A 21235-nucleotide genomic window follows, 5' to 3' on the forward strand; every position below is an offset into this window, starting at 1 on the left:
GAAGGGTGGGTGGATACGTATTTAGTATTTGTGTGATTGTGGGTGGTACTCTGTGGGGTCTGTAGTGGCCGGACTTTATTGGCATACTACTAGGGACTCACATAACCCGTAAATTTTAAATTAAATATATTTTATATATGTGTGTGTGTGTACATACATACCGACAAGTCTTAGGCTTTGGTTATAAAATTTTAAAAACTGACATTTTATTTTCGTTTATAATGAGGTTTTTTTTTCTTTCTAATTAAATTAACTATTTGCTCAAATTTACCTCCTCATTTCGGAGATGTACTTACCAGACAAATGATTTGATCTTCTGGGACCGTATATAGAAACAAAAACGATTGCAGTCTGGTAGACGCATATTATCCATTCAAAAAAGCAAAAAAAAAATTAACTATTTGCTGTCAAAATTGTCGTCGCAAGTGCGACCTGGTAACTGATGCGATTCCTTACCCGTAGTTTTGGTAATCAAAACTTAAAATGTCCATAATACATAATTAAAATATTTATGTTGAATTTCTCTACTCCCAAATAAGTTATTTATTAATAATGGTTTGGTAAAGTTTCTACATTTTAAATAAACAACTTGGCTCCTGTTGTTGATTATGAGCCTCAACACTAAATTCTGAATACAACCTGAAGTTATTCCTCAAACCTTATTTCCATCACTTCTTAGAATGAGTCGATGAAAATTGGGTCCCATTTTACCTAATTGCACCGAGTTTTTGGTATGGTTGACTAGGACCGTCCTGGTTGGGGTACAAGTTTTGTGTTCGTAATTATTATATCAACATATTTTTGTTATAAATATTCTTTGTATCAAAGTGTTATGTTTTGTTCTGGTAATTTATGTTATATTCTAATATTGGCATCATTTTTCATTATTATTTGTTTTTAATGTCTATAAATTGTGCTACAACGGTTTTGCAACTAACTCAGCATAGATGGGTCCCGTATCGGTCGAAGATGGTAAATAATCACGACCAGATTTAAGCATCTGGTTAAGATAATTCACATTTTCTGAAAAAAGTGTGCACCTCTCAGTTTCCTTTTTGTTCCTCCCAGCAATAATCGGACTTTAATCTGAGTACTATGAACTCACTTAGATTTTATCCTACTGTTGCACATTTCCTCTCCTCCCCAGTTTGTTCCTCTATGTCTATAAGTGGTGATGGCCTGTATGAAAACGGGTCAGGCAGACTTAGTTGGAGCACAATAGTTACAGGTTTCGATTCCAGTTGGAAGCCCCTTCACATCACTTGCATCGTTAATAGCGTTGAGTAAGGCAGGAACATTAGAAATATCAGTTCCTCTCCCAAAGGAAACCCTTTATTAGCAAACCTGACTTTTAATGTGTCTGAGACCAGCTGTATTTTTCATCGACTGTTTTGCTTATGTATCTCGTGGACAAAAGAGGACTCCTGGTTGCTATCCTACTACGAACATTACATTATGTTGTAAGGTCCCAATCAGCTTAGTTCACATAAACCTATAAGCATAGCTTAGAGGTTTGTAGGTTGAACGATTGAGTGCGTTTTATTGATCCACGTGCTTCCTGCATCCATCGACTACTGGACGACAATGCTGCACACTCCGATGTGCAGTGGTTAATCTGATGGTGTGCAAAGTAGCAGCAGTCTGGGCATGTTGAATCTTCTACATTGTCCAGTCTGTTCCTGTATGTCTGCTGCTTTAGTCCCAAGAAAAGCTCTCACTGAGCTATAATCAAAGATGCTCCATCCATAAATTGTCCTGGTTTTTTTTCTCTTTTATTTCCTTTTTTGTTTTTTTTCCTTTCTGTCACTGCATATAAATTAAAAAGCCTTCTTGCATAACATAATGATTAAATATTTGAATTGTTAAACCTATAGTCAATAGCCAAGTGTCTTAACTTTCCAGATGATTTACTTCACTCCAAGCAAAATATTTGCCCTATTTCTGTTATTTACTGTGATCCTGTTTGCAACCTCATACTTTTCAACTATAAAACACTTGATATGTCCTCTACTCACATCACATTTGAGCTATGCAACCAATTCTGTCAAAACTTATATGAGGGAGTGGTCTGAGCTAGTTAACATCAACAATATTTATGATGTTATATGGGCCACCTTTATTTTGTGGCTGTTCACTTTGATATTTTATGATATTGAGTAGTGTATTTTCACATCATATATTCATGTAATGATAGTAATTTTGTTTATGTTTCATCTTTCATGAACTGGACAGGTATATATCATCTCATTCTTCTTCCTACATTGACTGTTTTCCATTAAGGTTTGCATGGTGCCACATAAAAAGCACCCAGTCCACTCTGTGAAATGGTTGGCAATAGGAAGGGCATCCAGCCATAAAAACTAAGCCAAATAAACCTTACTGGTACTGATGTCGTATAAAAAGCATCCAGTCCACTCTGTAAAGTGTTTGGCATTAGAAAGGGCATCCAGCTGTAAAAACTAGGCCAAATAGACCTTATTGGTACTGGTGCCACGTAAAAAGCATCCAGTCCACTCTGTAAAGTGTTTGGCATTAGAAAGGGCATCCAGCTGTAAAAACTAGGCCAAATAGACCTTATCGGTACTGGTGCCACGTAAAAAGCATCCAGTCCACTCTGTAAAGTGTTTGGTATTAGAAAGGGCATCCAGCTGTAAAAACTTGGCCAAATAGACCTTATTGGTACTGGTGCCACGTAAAAAGCACCCACTCCACTCTGTAAAGTGGTTGGCATTAAGAAGGGCATCCACCCATAAAAACTAGGCCAAAACAGACAGTGAAGCTTGGTGCACTGGCTTGCCAGCATGGAAGGCAAACATTACATGATGAAACTGTTGTACAAGGAGAGGAATCCTTTAACATCTGGCTAAGTAATGGGATCTGCAATGTCTTGTAGCTACAAGAATCTCTAGCTCTCCAATAAATAGCTTTTCAATAAATTAGCTTTTCACTTCAGTTGTTTTGTGACCCACCACCACCACCACCAGTTATAGTATATATAGAACCATGGGAGATTTGGCTAGTATTTTTATTAGTTTGGATGATGTTAAAGGAGTCTTGAACCTCGTCAAGATTTGAACATGAACATAGTCACTATATTTCAAAGAAGATATCTCTGCTGACCACATCATTGTATGATTATATTTAAAGTGTAGATTCAGTATTACTTGGTCAAACTCTTGAACCTAATCTATTGACCCATCTATACTGTTCTGCTAAGAAGCCTCTATAACACATCACTCAGCCTGATAAAAATAGTAGCCAAATTTCAGTGGTTCTAAATACACTGTTACTAAACGGTAGGAAAGAACTAGATAATCATATCTTGGATGCCTTTGATTAAGGGTCTATTTTATCAGGGCTGACTTGAGACTCAACAAAAACAGTGAACCATTGATACTTAAAACTATATCACAGCATGTGTTCCCATCTCTTGTTCATCTACCATTACTATAAGATAATGTTTGTCATGTACCCTCTTCTCCCTTTCTTCAAATTGACTCTAGTACCACAATGGTCTTCATTACCCAATGTAATAGTATTTCCTGCTACAATGTTATAAATTAATTCCTATGTTGGTGTACATAATCCTGTTTTCATTTCCCAGTCTGACATAGATCTAAAAATCAAGGTTTATTGGATTATTGGAGTAGGCCTGAATGTTATAGCTGGATGACTGCTATTTCTATCTTTAATGCAATGGTTCATAGAGCTTTTTTTTTCTTCTTTTTTTGCTTCTCTCTCTCCCTCTTTCATATACTTTAGAGCAAATAAGTATTTTATTGCAATTTGTATATAACATCAAAACTAGATTAAAAAAAAAAAACCGTATATTTTAGCCTGTATATAATTTAAACTACAGAAAATTATGTTCTTAATTCTTACTTCAATAAATGATATATCTAATTATCCTGACTTTATAGACAAAATATCAGTTTGCATTTTTCACATTTAAAAAAAATATATAATTTTATTTTTGCATTGTTCCTGTTTATAATGGCACATCATTTGTGAACCCCACCTTTGGCCACTCACCTGTGATGTGGTACTACTGATGGTTTAGGTGCATGTAATATCTCTTTATGTCACAAAACATTGTCTTTAGCATCCTTTGAACTCTTTTATCTTCTGGTCAGCAGACTTTTTATCTTCTGTTATGTAGGGTTTCTACCTTTGTATGATCCTCATCATATCCAGCCCAAATATTCTTCCTGCCTTTTATCAAACCAACCAGTCAGATCTAGCCTCTCACACCCAATAATGTCATTATAAAATATACAAGAACATCATTAAAATACCAAAGCTACAATATAATGCATGAATAATTCAAAAACAGCGTGAATAAATAAGCTTTTCCTTTAACAGAATAATATGAATGTTAAAGGGCCAAGAACTGAACTTCTTAACTATTTGACTTTGTATCCATATAGCATATGCAATGTAGGAGAGTATTGTAGTTTGCTTGAAGCATTGTGTATTGTTTGTAAAGAATAAAAAAGAATAAAAAAGTTTTGAATGGTACAACAATGCACTATAATATAAAAAAAATAATAAAATGGACAATATACCTGTTGTAATTTAGTCATCCATTCATCATCATCATCATCGTTTAACGTCCGTTCTCCATGCTAGCATGGGTTGGACGGTTCGACCGGGGATCTGGGAAGCCAGAAGGCTGCACCAGGCTCCGGTCTTATCTGGCAATGTTTCTACAGCTGTATGCCCTTCCTAACGCCAACCACTCCGTGAGTGTAGTGGGTGCTTTTTACGTGCCACCTGCACTGGTGCCAGGTGAGGCTGGCATCGGCCACGGTCGGATTGGTGCATTTTACTTGCCACCTGCACGGAAGCCAGTCGAGGCGGCACTGGCTTCCGTGCAGGTGGCACGTAAAATGCACCAATCCGACCGTGGCCGATGCCAGCCTTTGTCTGATGATATTTTGGAATACAATTCCTTCTTCAGATTTTCTTAGATGGAGTTGCTGCTATAATCGGTTTTCCAACGGCTTTTCTTTTTTCGGAAGCATCTCAGCTGTGGTCTCATGAAGCTCCTTCCAGAATTCCTCATATGTAATGTGTAGTGTTATAAAGTTTAGATGCCAAATATATATCATAAATAAACTAAATACATTTCATATCTGAATTCAGATATGAATTTTTAATTCACTGTAAATAATATGAGGGCACCGTTAGTATGACTGGGATTTCTGATGATGATATATTTTTCTTAAATTTACTATTTTGACTCTATTTTACTGTCTCACCTGTATTTAGCTATGAAATATGGCAAGATGATATAAGCAAAATACTAAATTAGATATTTTTTAATATATTGTTTCTTTCTTACCTATATGGCTTTTTTATTAACTTTGAATTTTCACTAATTGCAGGTGTGTCACCATTTCCTACATTGCTGCCACCTCAACTATTTTGTTCAGTCGAGCAAAAGCTAAAGAACATGCCCAGAAAATCCTTCAACTTCTTATAGATTTCAGTTATGAAGATAACCCTATTTTTTTCCACCTCTTCAGTAACGGAGGTTCCATCATTTATCATCATATTTCTTCACTCTTAGGCAATGCTTCAGAGTTTAAACATCTTAAAGTTTGTGGATCTGTTTTTGACAGTGCTCCAGGAAAACCTCGGCCAATCAATGCTATAAAATCCATACTGATTGTTTTCCAACATTGGAATATTATCTTTCGGCTGTTTGCTGCTCTCTTTTTGTTCATCTATCTACATTTCACTGTCATTAAACACAAGATTTTAAATTATTTTATGGGACCAGACCACGGTGATGTCTATTCATTCCTGAAAAATGACTCCGGATATTTGATGCCTCAGCTCTATCTATATTCCTCTGTTGATAAAATAATAATGTCTGATGACATTGAACAAATGATAAAGTTTCGTGAAGAGAGTCTTGGGGTTAAAATCTTTAAACATAAATGGACAGATTCTTCACATGTCAAACACTTTGTCTCTCATAGAGAAACCTATATTAACACTTGTTACAGCTTCTTGGATACATGTCTGAAAGAATTTATTCAAAAGTCTGAAAGTTCAAAGTTTTAAACCAAGGTTTGGAAATGTATTTTCTATTTTTTTTTTATATATTTTTTTTATTAGATTAATTATTGTTGCTTCATACAACCTAGAGGCAAGTATATGTCATACTCACTTTCTTGCCCAATTATTGGATGTAAAAGCTGTGTTGGGCTAATTGTTTCAATAATATATCTGCAAATTGCATTGAACAGTTAAAAGAAGTGATGAAAATAATAATCCAGAGCATGACCATTCTATCTGCTGAAACTAGTGCTTGTGATTGTAACTCAGAAAAAAAAAGAATATTTTCTTTATTATGTTACCAGCATGGCTTACTGTGAAGAATTGAATACTTTACAAGACATATTGTGATTAAAAATAAATAATATAGATTTAAAGGATGATTTAAAAGTATTCCTAAAAGGTGTAGGGTTTCAGAGCGCCTTGTTTCTCTGGGTATGGATTCACTGAAGCTCCGGCGTCTGGCGACGGACTTGGTATACACCCACAAGGTTATCAACCACCTCACCAACAACAACACTGAACACCTTTTTGATCTCCATGTGTCTAACACACGTGGACATGCCTACAAAGTCAGAAAACAGCACAGCTCCCATGACTTTCGGAAACATTTTTTCACGCTCAGGGTTGCTGAAGCGTGGAATAAACTGCCTGCATCAGTTGTTGACTGCATCCTTTAAGGCCCTCATGCTTCCCGAAATCCGTCGAAACTACACCTGATTATATATACACTTTAGATGAGTTGTAGTGCACCTGAGCACTGTACACAATTATTATTATTATTATTATTATTAATTGTTTTTGTTTTCCTTCACTAAGCCTCCCTAAGTTCAGGTAAAGTGACAGTCATGAGTGGATTTGAATTCAGCGGGCAGTAAACAATTTGGAAGAATGTCTAGGCATACTCTTTTACTCTTTACTCTTTTACTTGTTTCAGTCATTTGACTGCGGCCATGCTGGAGCACTGCCTTTAATCGAGCAACTCGACCCTGGGACTTATTCTTTTGTAAGCCCAGTACTTATTCTCTCAGTCTCTTTTGCCAAACCGCTAAGTAACGGGGACATAAACACACCAGCATCGTTTGTCAAGCAATGGTTTGTCAAGCTAGGGGGACAAATACAGACACACAAACACACACACGCATATATATATACATATATACGACGGGCTTCTTTCAGTTTCTGTCTACCAAATCCACTCACAAGGCTTTGGTCGGCCCGAGGCTATAGTAGAAGACACTTGCCCAAGGTACCACGCAGTGGAACTGAACCCAGAACCATGTGGTTGGTAAACAAGCTACTTACCACACAGCCACTCCTATAAAATTTTAAAGTGTGGTTAGTGAGGATGTCTAAAGATATAGAAGAGAATTCAAAGCCAGGAAGAGAAATTATTCTTAGACATTTGAGGGAATGTAGAGATCAAAGGGGCATTGTCAACAGAAGTGGACACCTCAAATAACAAAGAAGTTTTAAATGTATTACATAAAAAATTTGACTGTATTGTTTGCATATCCTAAGAAGCTTTTAATATGAACTGTTTGAACCTTGGATTAAGTTTGAATTACTGTAGATATAGCTTTTCAGTTCCTTTATATATATATATGGGTATGAAGGAGAAAAAAATCAATGTTTCCATTATCTTTGAAATGTTAGCAGTAAGATGATTCTAGTGAGGCTGGAAGTTCTTTTTATTTTTTGCTTACACTAAGGGAAGTTGAATCAATTTTTCAGTATAGAGTTGTGTGTTTGGGAAAATAAGAGACCAGATGAAAATTTGATTGAGAGCATGGTTTATGTTAAAATTAGAATTGATAGTGAAAGTACATGGCCAAGTGGTTGAGGTGTTGCACTCATGATCATGAGACCATGGTTTCAATTCCCAGACTGAGCAATACATTTCAGTTAGGTTACTCTTCAATCACTTCAACATGTGACACACCATGCACCTGTACAGGTAATGTCCATTTGTGGAGAGAGTGGGATCAGGTACTACACACATATTTGATCACTATAGACAAATCATCTATGTTGGTTGCTCAGCAATAAGTTGCAGAATCATTTTTCTTGGACTACAAGAAACTACCATAAAGGAGATGGTAATGAAGTGAATGAATAGTACATTATTTAAATTCGGCGAATATTTGTCCTCATCTTTGTTGTTGTTAACACTACGTTTTGGCTGATATACCCTCCAGCCTTCATCAGGTGTCTTGGGGGAATTTCAAACTTGGGTTCTCATTCCTAAGGTATTTTTCGATGTTGTTATTATTATTGTTATTATTATTGTTATTGTTCAGGTCACAGCTTGGAATCAAACTGGGAATCTTGGGGTTAGTAGCCTGCACTCTTAACCACCACGCCATATGCCTATGGGCCCACAGGCATATGGCGTAGTGGTTAAGAGTGCAGGCTACTAACCTGAAGATTCCGAGTTCGATTCCAAGCAGTGATCTGAACAATGATAATAGTAACATTGAAAAATACCTTAGGAATGAGAACCCAGGTTCGAAATTTCCCCAAGACACCTGAAGAAGGCTGGGGGGGGGGGGGTATATCAGTCGAAACATTGTGTTAACAACAAACTTCCTCATCTCTTAAATGTAGAATTGAATGAATAATGTTGGTTGTAGGGGCATGGGTGTTGCTGACAGTCATATCTGAGTTGAGCAGAAAAGAAAATATAATAGAAAGTTGACGAAAATAGTTTGTCTAAGAACCAGCTGTTTTGTTTCAGTGAGCTAATGGATAAATCATTCCTTTTTGTAGTGATTCATAGAGGAGGGTTGTGCAAGGATAAGAGACTGGTGGACAATTTACAGTGGGTGGAAGACATCATCATCATTATTTTAATATCCACTTTTCCATGCTTGAACCTGAAACCATGTGGTTGGGAAGCAAACTTTTCAACTCCACAATCATACATATACCTATTATTTGTTTTAGAATGGGGCATAGGGGACAGGTTGGTGAAAATAGTGGACTTCGTTTTGTTGGGGACTAAATGTGATCGGTACTAACATAATATGACAATAGGTGAAGATTGTTTCTCAGAAAACAGCTTGGTGAATTCAATGATTTTTCTTCTTTTTTTTTTTTTTGTATTGGAAAATTGATAATCTTCACTGTTTTTTAATTCTGTTTTTCTCATTACAAATTTATTTCTTTTTCAGAATCTGTGTGCTATGACAATGAGATGAGATATATATGTATGTGTATATATAATGTAATACTCTGCTTCTCACAACATTCATGTGTTCGAGTGTTATGTATGAAATGGCCTTAACCATGGAACAAAATCGAAGACCTAGTTGAAATTTTTAACAAAATGAAACTATCTTTTGATGAGCAATCAATTTAGGCATCAAATAAATATTTTTTTAAATGTATAAAATGTGAAATTTTCACAGATCCTGCTAATTATTATATGGCTGATTAACTCATTTGTCAGCGCTCACAAAGATGTTGTGCAAGTTTCTTTAATTCCCCAAAGGCACATAATTAGCAAGATCATATTTGTATGAAGGCTTATATGGTGAATTTTTAAAATTTTAATTTTATATGCTTAAGCTTTGTTAAATAATGGCTTTCAAATTTTGGGATTTATTTATTTCAACAGTTAAGCTTGGTGAAACCTAGGTTTGGAATATTGATTAGTTCAACTCATTAGCATTTAAACCAGCCATATCCGACCCAAATATTCTACCTGTTTTTTTGTTCAAACCAGAAAGATATGACCTTGCACACCTACCCTACAATATCATTCTAAAAGTAAACAATCATTGAAATCTTGAAGTTTCAAGATGTACTTGCTTAATTCAGAACAATAAACAAACATATTTGACAGAGTAATCTGAATGCTAAGGTTATCATGTGGTTTGTGACAATTAACAATGATAATAGGTGGGGAAAAAAGTTCCTTCAAATTCATTAATGTTTCTAGTCTTTATCTTCTAACCTTAAAGAAAAACTTTAAAAAAAAATCATGTGAGTTATGAATGTATACATTTGTAAGTCTGTATTTGAAATGTTGATTACTTGGTTTGAATAGATTATAATCTCCTCGGAGTGCATAACAATATTTTCTGGAACATCAGCTAATTCTTGACATAGCAGACTCTTAAATATTGGAATGGGGATTTCATTTGAATGTAGTACAGGTCATATTGTAGTGTCAAAATCAGGTCCTGATAAAGCAAAACCGAGTAAAAATTTGTGCTCAGCACACCCAAATTATCTCGAACTGTCAAATCTAATTCAGTAGATAAAAAATTGAAATTTGTTCCCCAGTGTTATCTTTTAGTAAGCCAATCTCTCGTTGCTGTGCCATCTAATGTGATTTGACCTTTTACCTGTCCTGTGAATTACATCAGATACACAGGACATATTTTCCTGGTGTCTAAGCATCATAGAGTAACTTGTGTCTTATGAAAGGAAAGCTTTATAGTCAGAACGTATGAAATAAGGGCTAACTAAAAGTCTGAAAACAAGCATAGAGGTTTAGGACAAACTTATGAAAATGCTTTGAATGAGCAAAGTGTTAAGTGACTATTATCATAACCTAGTGATTCAGTGACGTTCATTTGTCTACATTCTTAATTCATATCTCAGTAAAATCCTGTTATCTTTCAATTTTCTTGGGGTCAAAACCAAAATATGTGGTCTAGTGTCACAACTGGTTACTGTCTTTTTATATTATTATGTGGCAACCTATGATCAAAGGTGACCCAGTTGTGATCATCCTTTTCTTTTAAGAGTATGTCTGAGATTACATTATCCAATATGTCTTATTTAAGATAGTAGTGTGATTTGAAGGAGACTTAACTACTATTTCTAGGAAAATGCGTGTTCACATACAGGATGCATTGTTTTCCCTGTATCAGGCATACACAACCTTTGAGGTGGGGCCACATGTGGCATGGCTCATCATCAAACAGGACAATTATTAAAAAAATTGGAGGCAGTTTTTCATTAGGCATGCCATTCAAATGGTGAACTGACTCATTTTAAGTCATTTTAACTGAAACTTGTCTCAAAGATTCTAGGTCCTTGCAAGCAGACCAGTTATATATATATATATACTGGAGAATATATTTGAAGTGTATGCAGTGATAATGTCACTGCCATAAAGTATTTTTGTAATAATTTCAAAATAATAAAGATGGGAAATGTCTTTTAAATTTTGGGAGTCTTAATGATTATGTTTTTGCAGTTTTAAATGTTACTAATCCCTTCCGTCCATGACCAACTGCTTGAAATGGTGTAATTCCACCAATGCTCTGAACTTTGTGTGTGTACAGATATTCTCTATACCCCCACCCCACCCCAATCTCTCTTATTGTCCGACAGAATTTGTTGAGGCAGATTTTCTTTGGTCAATGCCCTTCCTGTTGCTGATCCTTACCTGGTTCCAAACAATACTTTCCCAAAGCTTGACAGTTCTTTACTCTCTGAGTTGAATCCTCACTGAGGCCTACTTTTTCTTTCTCCCTTCCATAGTCAGTAAAATATCATACTAAATTAGATATTTTCTTTTCCCAAATTTGTGATTACTTAAGAAAATCAGTATACACTTTGCATTGTGGGGATATTCCCTTCATCAGCTGCCAACTGAAGATCACAATGATTTCAGTACTTTCCAACAATTTTGCTCCTTCTAGTCATGATACCAAGTAGCATTGATGCTAACAGGGAATATTTAGATTATTTGAGCCTACACTGACATGCTTTTCTTTTTCTTTGTTATTCATTCCCTCACCGTATCAATCCAACTGCAATTGTAACCACTCCATGCAGTAACTTTTGTTTTTATTACTTGCTGAAGAGTTTTTCTTTATTATATAATAATATAAAATGAATATAAACGTGTTTGGTTACAATGATTATAAGTATGCAAGTTCTATAAAAATGTTTACACATGCATGCACACACAAACCCAACAAATAAGCTGCTTCACAGTTTAGTTTTCCTCATCTTAAAGCTGACAACTGATTTTACAATGTATTAGATGTATTAGATTCTGATCTATGCGTTTAGTCATTGCTTTAAAGTGGGAGGAAAAAAGGGATCAAAGATACATCCCAAACCATAGGCTAATAAGCCCAGTTTCCTGGATTCTGTGGCATATATATTCCCTTCCCCTTGGATAGGATGCCAGTCCATCACAGAATTATTCACCTTTGTCAGCTAAGTGGTACGTGAAATGAAGTGTTTTGCTCAAGAGCACTACACATCACCCAGTCCAGGAACCGAAACCACATTTTACGATCGTGAATGCCACACCCTGACTACTAACCCACACACCTTCGCATAAAATATAGTGGAACTGATAAAAAATATGCATATCAATACTGGTTATGATATACAGAGCAACTGTTGGAGAAATAACCTAAGTTTATTCTGTTGATGATCCATTGTGATTCTGCATTTAATTGCACTTGGGACATCTAATGCAAAGGTTGTAAATAACTCCAATGGTGAAATGTATGAAAGGAACATATTATATTCATTTGTGTTTACCATAATTTCTCCTAAATTTTCCCTGTATATCATAACCAATAACACTTAGTAAATGCAGTAGTAACCACACTACTATGCTGAGAGCAAATTGGATTATAATAGTCCATATGTAACTCTAAACTTACCAGTAGCAATCATAAATCTAATGGTATGCACAAGATATACTATATCTCTACTTAAACTAAATGTACTGAACAAGTGGTTCCAATATGTATTTCCAACTCTTTAAATGTTTCCACAAAGGGAAATGAAAATTTTAGTTGAATTTAACCAGTATGTTTATTAAGAAACATCCTAGAATAGTGTAAAAATCAGTCGAAAAGGGGATCGTTTAAAAACCATGGTATACTGATTTTTCTGGCCTAAAGTTAGCTATTATTTCACACTGCTACCAAACCACTTTTTAGCTCTTTCTTTTATTTGCTTCTTCAATATATTAGATTTTTTTTTTCCAAATGTAGTTAAATTGACTTTTGTTTTGTTTTTCCTTGCAACATTGTTTTGATGTTTTCTTTCAAAAATAAACCCTTTTACTATAAACATTGATTTTATTAAATAACTATTCTTACTTTTGAAGACGTATTTGTTTGCACTGTGAAGCAGGTTGCAACTTGTTAGGTATGAATCAAAGTTTAAAACAAAAATTTATATACAAGCTTGTGTTGAAACAAATTAACATAAAGTTTTGATGGAAGGTTTTAAATTAGTTCACATTTAAGTACAAAATGTCTATTGTAGGACGAGGAGCAGTTTCAGGCAGGTTGGTATCAAAGGGGTTAAAATGTTGACTTCTTTATAGAAGAGTGGTCTTTTTGATAATTTGATCAAAGTTATCAAATATGCTAAATATTTATATAAAATATAAAGAATATTCATGCTGACATTAATTAAATAATTGGTCTCTTGTGTTATTTAATAATAAAGTTTCTTCAAATTGAAGTGCTATAGACATGGCTGTGTTCAACTGAATGTTTTGCTCAGAATGTATATGAAAATATTAAACTGTTAACTGAAATAAAATGGTAATCCAATCCAGATTTTGTGTGACTTATCATTACAAATCTATTTTTATCGAATTTATATTTGATTGAGCAGGGTGTTCTGTCTGACCTACAGGGTTTACATTTTCTTTCTCTGGTCTGTAAACAGCATGATATAGGAGAGATTTGGCTGATGTCTAAGTGGACTGTTGAAGTCTATAAGTTTTCTTACAACATTGACCCCACTCCCCAGCCAAAATATTAACATGGCAAGCATTTGCAACAGATTTCTGGCTGGGAGGTACTTTCCTCTTTCCCACTCAGAAAGAGGAAAGAAAGACAATAAAGGTGTGTGGAAATTGCCCAGCTATACTGATTAAGATAAAACAATATCTATTTTGCACTCTGTTATAAATATATATTCGTGACAAAGGCAGGATTAATACCAAATATTTACCAAGAGGTAATATTTATCCCCACTTAAACATGGGTGTTCTTTTAGAACAAGCTATACTGCAGTAGATACCTTGAGATAAACTCTCATATTGGCTTTTGGTGCAAAATGCACTCTTGTTATGTCACTAGCAACATAACGAGTGCATTTTGCACAAAAAGTCTATGAGAGTTTCTCTCGTGGTGTCTAATGCAGTGTGGTTAGTCCTAACAAGATATTCACATTTAAGTGGGCATAAACATTACCTCTCTATTATAAATGTTAATGCTTTGCACTTGTTAGCTGTTGGGTTGTGTTACTAACTCCTACCACTGCATGAGGTCTAAAAGTTAAGCCATTATCACTGGTGGTTGTACTTTACATGGTGTAGATTACAGCCTATGTATTAAGAGTGGGCATTCTTTTTCAAGAAGCAAGCTGCAGTAGTAAAATAAAATTGATGGTAATTTTTCATTAGGCTTGCCACGCTGTCCCACAAGCTACAATTATCCCATGACTGGCTTACAAGCATTATGACAGCAAATTGGAACAGCTTATACAGTTAAAGAGGGTACCTCTATAGAAATGCAAAAACTCAAGAAATTCTGTCAGTGAATTCAAAATGATTTACTCCAGTCAGCTGGCTGTTATATCAGAATAAAAGCAACATTGCAGATTCAATCTAAATGTCTTAGAGTGGCCAAATGTTGCCATTTCACAGCTTGATATCAATAATGGTTATTCATATCAAGCTGTAAAATGACAGCATTTGGCTACTCTAAGACATTTTGATTGATGTCTGTTATGTTGCTTTTTTTCTTTTTGTAAAGCTTTTAAATATTTTCTACAATAGACAGAACCTCTATGCATTTGTTAGCAACAGCAGCTAACTCTCCCTCAAACTATACTCTACTCTCATAAGTAAGGGAAGAATACATTAGTCTATATCATCATAGATATACAATGTCTAAAGAAAAAACATGATGATCATGGCTGGATTGCTTGTTATAGATTTTCTTGGTCAAGGCTGATTCAGGATTAAACACCAATATTCTGGTGCCACAGAAAAAGCACCCAGTCCACTGTGTAAAGTGGTTGGTGTTAGGGAGGGCATCCAGCTGTAAAAGCCACACCAAAGACGATGGGGCTTGGCAGTCCTTTAGTTTACCAAGTCATGTCAAAACATTCAACCCATGTCAGCATGGAAGATGGATGTTAAATTATAGTGGTGGTCATCTGAAAATGACAGCAAAGAGTTTTGCATTTGTTTAACACACTGCTTTATAACCTCCAGTAAATACTGAAGTTGTTAATGATCTTTGTCATCTTACAAAAGAGCCTGACTTACCAGTTTATATTTTAATTGTTCACAAATATATAGTTTCTCGTTTACATGCCATATACTCCACCTGTTGCTACTATTTGCATTGAATTTATATTAACAATCTTTTTCATAATTTTTTTTTTAAAGTTTTATACCCAGTTAAGAAATTCTATTGTTTCTGTATCATAATGAGTGCATGAAGTAAGGTTTTATGCCTAGAAAAAGTAATACATTTTTTGTTGTGCCTAGGGAGAGTCATTATGCCAATATAATTAACACACACACTGGTTCAGTTCCACTCTTTTATTATTGGTTAAAAACAAAACAATCAGATCTATATTTAAGAGATGAGGAATTATGTTTATTATTTACATTATTTACATTTGCCGGATATTTGTCCCCATCTTGTTTGTTGTTAACATAACATTTCGGCTGATATACCCTCCAGCCTTCTTCGGGTTTCTGGGGAAATTTCAAACCTGGGTTCTCATTCTTAAGGTATTTTTCGATGTTATTATATGCCCACGGGCATATGGCATAGTGGTTAATAGTGCGGTTACTAACCCCTAGATTCCAAGTTCGATTCCAAGCAGTGACCTGAACAATAATAATAATAATAACATCGAAAAATACCTTAGGAATGAGAACCCAGGTTCGAAATTTCCCCAAGACACCTGAAGAAGGCTGGAGGGTATATCAGCCGAAACGTTGTGCTAACAACAAACAAGATGAGGACAAATATCTGTCAAATGTAAATAATATAAAACAATCAGGTATTTAACTCGATGATTTGTTTACAGTGAAATGTTTGTGCTGTACCTGAGCTCATTCTCTCCATTGATTTAACAATGCCTGTGCATGGAGTGCTACATGTCAGATGTCAAAGTGATCAGAGAGCAACATGAAATTAAGTATTTTGCTCCAGAACACCATGTGCCTCCTTCTCCAGGAATCAAAACCATGATGTTGTGATCCTCATGAGTGCAACATCCTAACATCTAGGCCATGTGCCTCAATGAAATGTAGGTCTATGTTCAAGAAAGAATTGAGTAAAAGAAAGTAAAACAATATTGAAATAAAGAATACATTTTAACCCTCTTGGAACAGCCTGGCTGATTGATCAGCTCAAGTGATACAAGATGAAAGAACTCTGATGCCAATCCATCAACCCAATCAAACATGTTGTAAATGGTTGATTTTGAAGTGTAATAGCCAATCAGAAATTGTCTCTCAGTACCTTTTTTTTTTGTTTTTATCACAGAAATATTTGTGCTTATTATTTTATTTATTTGACCCTGCCAGTGCTGGTGCCACTTAAAAAGCATCCAGTCCACACTGTGAAATGGTTGGCATTTGGAAGGGCATCCAGCTGTAAAAACCATGCCAAAACTGACCTCACCTGTGCTTGTGCCATGTAAAAAGCACTTGGTTCACTCAGCTGGGTGGTAAAAACCCCATTAGGGAGAGAGTCTGCTGAGTTGAGATGCAGTTTGATCTTGTGCCTGGTAGAAGCACTACTGATGCTATATTCCTGGTACGGCAACTTCAGGAGAAATACCTAGCCAAAGATAAACCACTATACTTGGCTTTTGTTGACTTGGAGAAAGCCTTTGACAGGTTCCCCTGATCCCTTATCTGGTGGATGATGCAGAAACTGGGGATTGACAAGTGGTTAATAAGAGCTGTACAGGGATACCATTAGTAAGGTAAGGGTCAGCAAGGAGTATAATGAAGAATTCTGGGTAGGATCAGCCCTCAGCCTCCTTTTATTCATCATAGTCCTCCAGGCAATAACAGAAGAATTCAAGACAGGCTGTCCCTGGGAGCTCTTCCATGCTTGTGAACTTTCTCTCATAGTAGAATTACTACTAGAACTAGAAAAGAAATTTCAGGTGTGGAAGCAAGGTCTAGAATCGAAGGGCCTTAGAGTCAATGTTGCAAAAACTAAAGTCCTAGTAATAGAGGAAGGTGAATACATCACACACCCCTTCAGATAGATGGCCCTGCTCGATCTGTAGTAAAGGTGTAGGTAGAAACTCCATAAGATGTACCCAGTGTAAGCTATGGACACATAAGAGGTGCAGCAATATCAAGGGAAACTTAACCAAGAAGATAGCATTTGTGTGCCCTAGATGCACAGGGTCAATAAACACTGCAGATGCTCAGAAAACTGATTCCATCACATGCCAAGGGGAGAAACTAGAAGTAGCTGATAGCTTCCTCTACCTAGGTGACCAAGTCTTTAGTGGGGGTGGATGCTCAGAGAGTGATGTCACTAGAATAAGAATAGCTTGGGCAAAGTTCAGAAAGCTCCTACCTCTACTGGTGACAAAGGGCCTCTCGCTCAAAGTGAAAGGTATATTGTACGATGCATGTTTGTGAACTGCCATGCTACACAGCAGTGAAACATGGACTGTGACTACTGAAGACATGCATAAGCTCAAAAGAAATGAAGCTAGCATGATCCGCTGGATGTGTAATGTCAGTGTGCATACACAACAGAGTGTAAGCACCCTGAGAGAAAAGTTGGGCATAAGAATCATCAGATGTGGTGTGCAAGAGAGACGACTGCACTGGTATGGTCATGTGTTATGTATGGATGAGGACAGCTGTGTAAAGTGTCACTCCCTAACAGTAGAAGGAACCCATGGAAGAGGAAGACCCAGAAAGACATGGGATAAGGTGGTGAAGCATGACCTTCGAACATTAGGCCTCACAGAGGCAATGATGAAAAACCGAGACTGTTGGAGATATGCTGTGATTGAAAAGACCCAGCAAGTAAAATGAGATCACAGCCATAGCCTACACCAGTGTCACATAACCAGCCCATTTAAAATGTACTATTGAATTGTTGGGCAGCATTCCATGCTTGAGGAGACCTATTGAGTCAAGTAAATCAAAATCAAAATCAAATCGAATCACGTAAAAAGCACCCACTACACTCTCAGAGTGGTTGGTGTTAGGAAGCTGTATAAAGATGACAGAAGATAGTTAATTGTAGGCAAGGTTTCCAAAATCTAAAAGGTGTCAATAGATGTTAAAAGTGTTAGAAGTATTATTTTTTTGATAGCAAAATATGTGTTGCCAATGAAGTGTCAAATTTTCCTGAGTGTTTCTAAAAGTATAATTATATTTGTTGAATCTAAGTTTAAATGGGTTAGGAATTACAAAACTGCTATGCATTTGGTTCTGATAAGATAGTTATAACAGTTCAAAATATATGGGGTATTTTGTAAGGCAATTAATTGCACCAAACCAGACAATAATATAGAGAAAAAAAATTATATATTTGGTATAACTAAGGCTGGGTTGGAATAATTTATTTTAATTATGATTTTCTAATTATTAATTGAGGACACTATTTAAGATACTTTTTACCAACAAAGAAGCTAACATTGATGATATAAGATGAATTATAGCACAATATATTTCCTTTGCAGTTGCATTTTTCTGTCTTGACCAGATTAAAATGCTTTTTCTTTGAAACTACTAAGTGCAAGTGTGTCATTATACAGGTTTGCTAATCTATTAAGAGATGGTGTAAGTTCTTTTGCTTAAATTTTAAAAATTCTTTGGTATACATGGTATAATCATTCAGTCTATATATAATAGAGAATTATTTGGCTTAAAGTGAAGTAGGTTAAAGATTACATAAAAAAATTGTTTTAAGATGGTAATTGTGGTAGCATTTTAGGTTTGGCTCATTAAGTAAAGTAATTAAGATATTTACTTAATTTGTCAGCCTGTTGCTTATTGAAGGTGTCTTTTTTTTTTTTTTGTTTTGATTGGTAAACTATTCCTCCCATTTTAGCCTTCAGATATAACATTAAATTTAGTATAAACAGGATGGGGTATATAGAAGCTGACTGAATGTATTCCTCTAGCAGAAAAAAAAAATCCACTTGCGTTAATGTAATAAGGTTCAGTGCCATACTTTTTTTTATTTAGATTTTATTACTGAAACATAGAAAATACTTTTTAGTGTGTGGTTAACAAATTCTAATGTTTTTATTATTTATAATTTGATTACAGATGGATAGTAATCAATAATATCAAATTGAATGGATTTATAGCTGAGTGTTTTGGATATTTTAAAACCAATTAATAATCAAGGTCATTACTGATTATTGAAAATGCTAACCTTGAATTAATTTGGATTTTTGCATAAATTCTATCTTAAATTTGTGTGCTAATAATATATAGTTCAGTTTTAGGATTAAGTTTTAGATTAAGGATTTGGACTGAAAGGTTGCTTAAGAAGTTTGGTTTATGGCGTTTGAGAGTGGCTGATGTACTGTATTTTTAAAGCCAAAGTTTCTACTCTGTCTCTAATACTTAGAAGGGAGCTAATATTTTTGAGTGTGTACATGTTTGCTGGTAAATCTCTATTCTGCATGATAGTAAATTTGTTTTAGTTCTGTTACTACTAGAGAAAGACAGAATAAATGGAATGTAGATATATAGAAATGATAAGAAGTCTACCTGCATGCATAGAGAGAGAAAGATTGCTTCTCAGCCAGATGGCGTCCCTCCAAAAGAGATCAACTGGTATCTACTTGTCAATAATTCAATAATATTAATACACTAACTTTTTGTTTTTATATGTACCTGATGTGTGTGTCACACTTACTTCAAAGAGTAGCAAAGCAAGAGAGAGAGTGAGAGAGAAGGTGAGAGATTGAGAGAGAAAGAGAGAGAGTGAAAGAGACAGTGAGTGGTGTTGGCATTCGTTTTGTGTTTTTAAATGTTTTAGAGAGGAAGTAAAAGAGAAAGAAAGAGAGTAACAGAGAGAGAAAGAGAGAGTGAACGAGACAGTGAGTGGTGACAACGTTCATTTTGTGTTTTTAAATGTTTATCACATCGCAAGAGAAGTAGATACATAGATATATATACACGTTGTTAAATCAACAGCAGGAGAGAAGAGGGACACAGAGGAAGTGAAAGAGAAAGAGAGAAAGTGAGAGAGACGGCAGATACATCAATCCAAAGAAAAGTTCATACATAGATAACATAAAAACAGCAAATATTGGATGTCAATTTCACTTTTCTATACCATACGAGGATAAAATTAACTCATAAATGGCTGAGTACTCCACAGACATGCATAACATTAATGTACTTCTCAGGGAGATTCAGCCTCACACAGAATATGACAAGGTTGGTCCCTTTGAATTACACCTACAACTCAAGCCATATATATATATATATATATATATATATATATATATATATGAATGTATTTGTGTGTGTGTGTATAGTTTAGGTTAGTTAAAATATATTTGCAATAATGTGCCCCATGGTGGAAATAAAAGCAATTACCAAACTTCCATTCCTAAATCCATTTATTATTTCTTTCTCGATGTTAGTGCATTTGCATTCCTGTAATTTAGCTGTTCAGCAAAAGAGACTGACAGAATAAGCACCAGACTCACAGGGAATAAGACCAGGGGTCAATTTCTTTCACTGAAATAAGTAAAAGAATAAAGGAATACCGGAAAAATATTCCTTACCACTAGACCAAGAAGATTCTTTGAATATGTACGATGTATTTTAAGATTAAATAGTAATTCCGTTTACGTTTGTGTTACTGAGATATTTTGGTTGGATTATATAGTCATTGGTTTTACACTAATTTCTATATTCTGTAACTGTCACAGTATAATTTTCTAGGCCTGAAATTTTTGTGGGGAGGGGCCAGTTGATTAGATCGACCCCAGTACACAACTAGTACTTAATTTATCGACTCCGAAAGGACGAAAGGCAACGTCAACCTCGGCAGAATTTGAACCCAGAACGTAAAGACAGACGGTCATAACATACAAACATTTCTCATGGCACCAGTACATTGTTTACAGATGCTTGCACTTTTTATGTTTTCCGTGAATTTTTCACGGGTCCTGCTAGTGTATCTAT

General features: G+C 35.3%; 1 protein-coding gene across 1 annotated transcript in view; it reads left to right on the forward strand.

Moving 5' to 3' along the window:
• Positions 1-13622, forward strand: part of LOC115215007 (transmembrane protein 53-like) — a 14376-nt gene extending 754 nt beyond the window's left edge. The window contains exons 2-3 of the mRNA XM_029784120.2: positions 5388-6078; positions 9240-13622. Of these exons, the coding sequence (XP_029639980.1) occupies positions 5388-6072 (685 nt within the window). The 3' untranslated portion in view covers positions 6073-6078; positions 9240-13622. The remainder of the gene's footprint in view (positions 1-5387; positions 6079-9239) is intronic.
• The last annotated feature ends 7613 nt before the right edge of the window (positions 13623-21235 follow it).

This window comes from Octopus sinensis, linkage group LG8 (genome assembly GCF_006345805.1).
Source record: "Octopus sinensis linkage group LG8, ASM634580v1, whole genome shotgun sequence".
Lineage (NCBI taxonomy): Eukaryota > Metazoa > Mollusca > Cephalopoda > Octopoda > Octopodidae > Octopus > Octopus sinensis.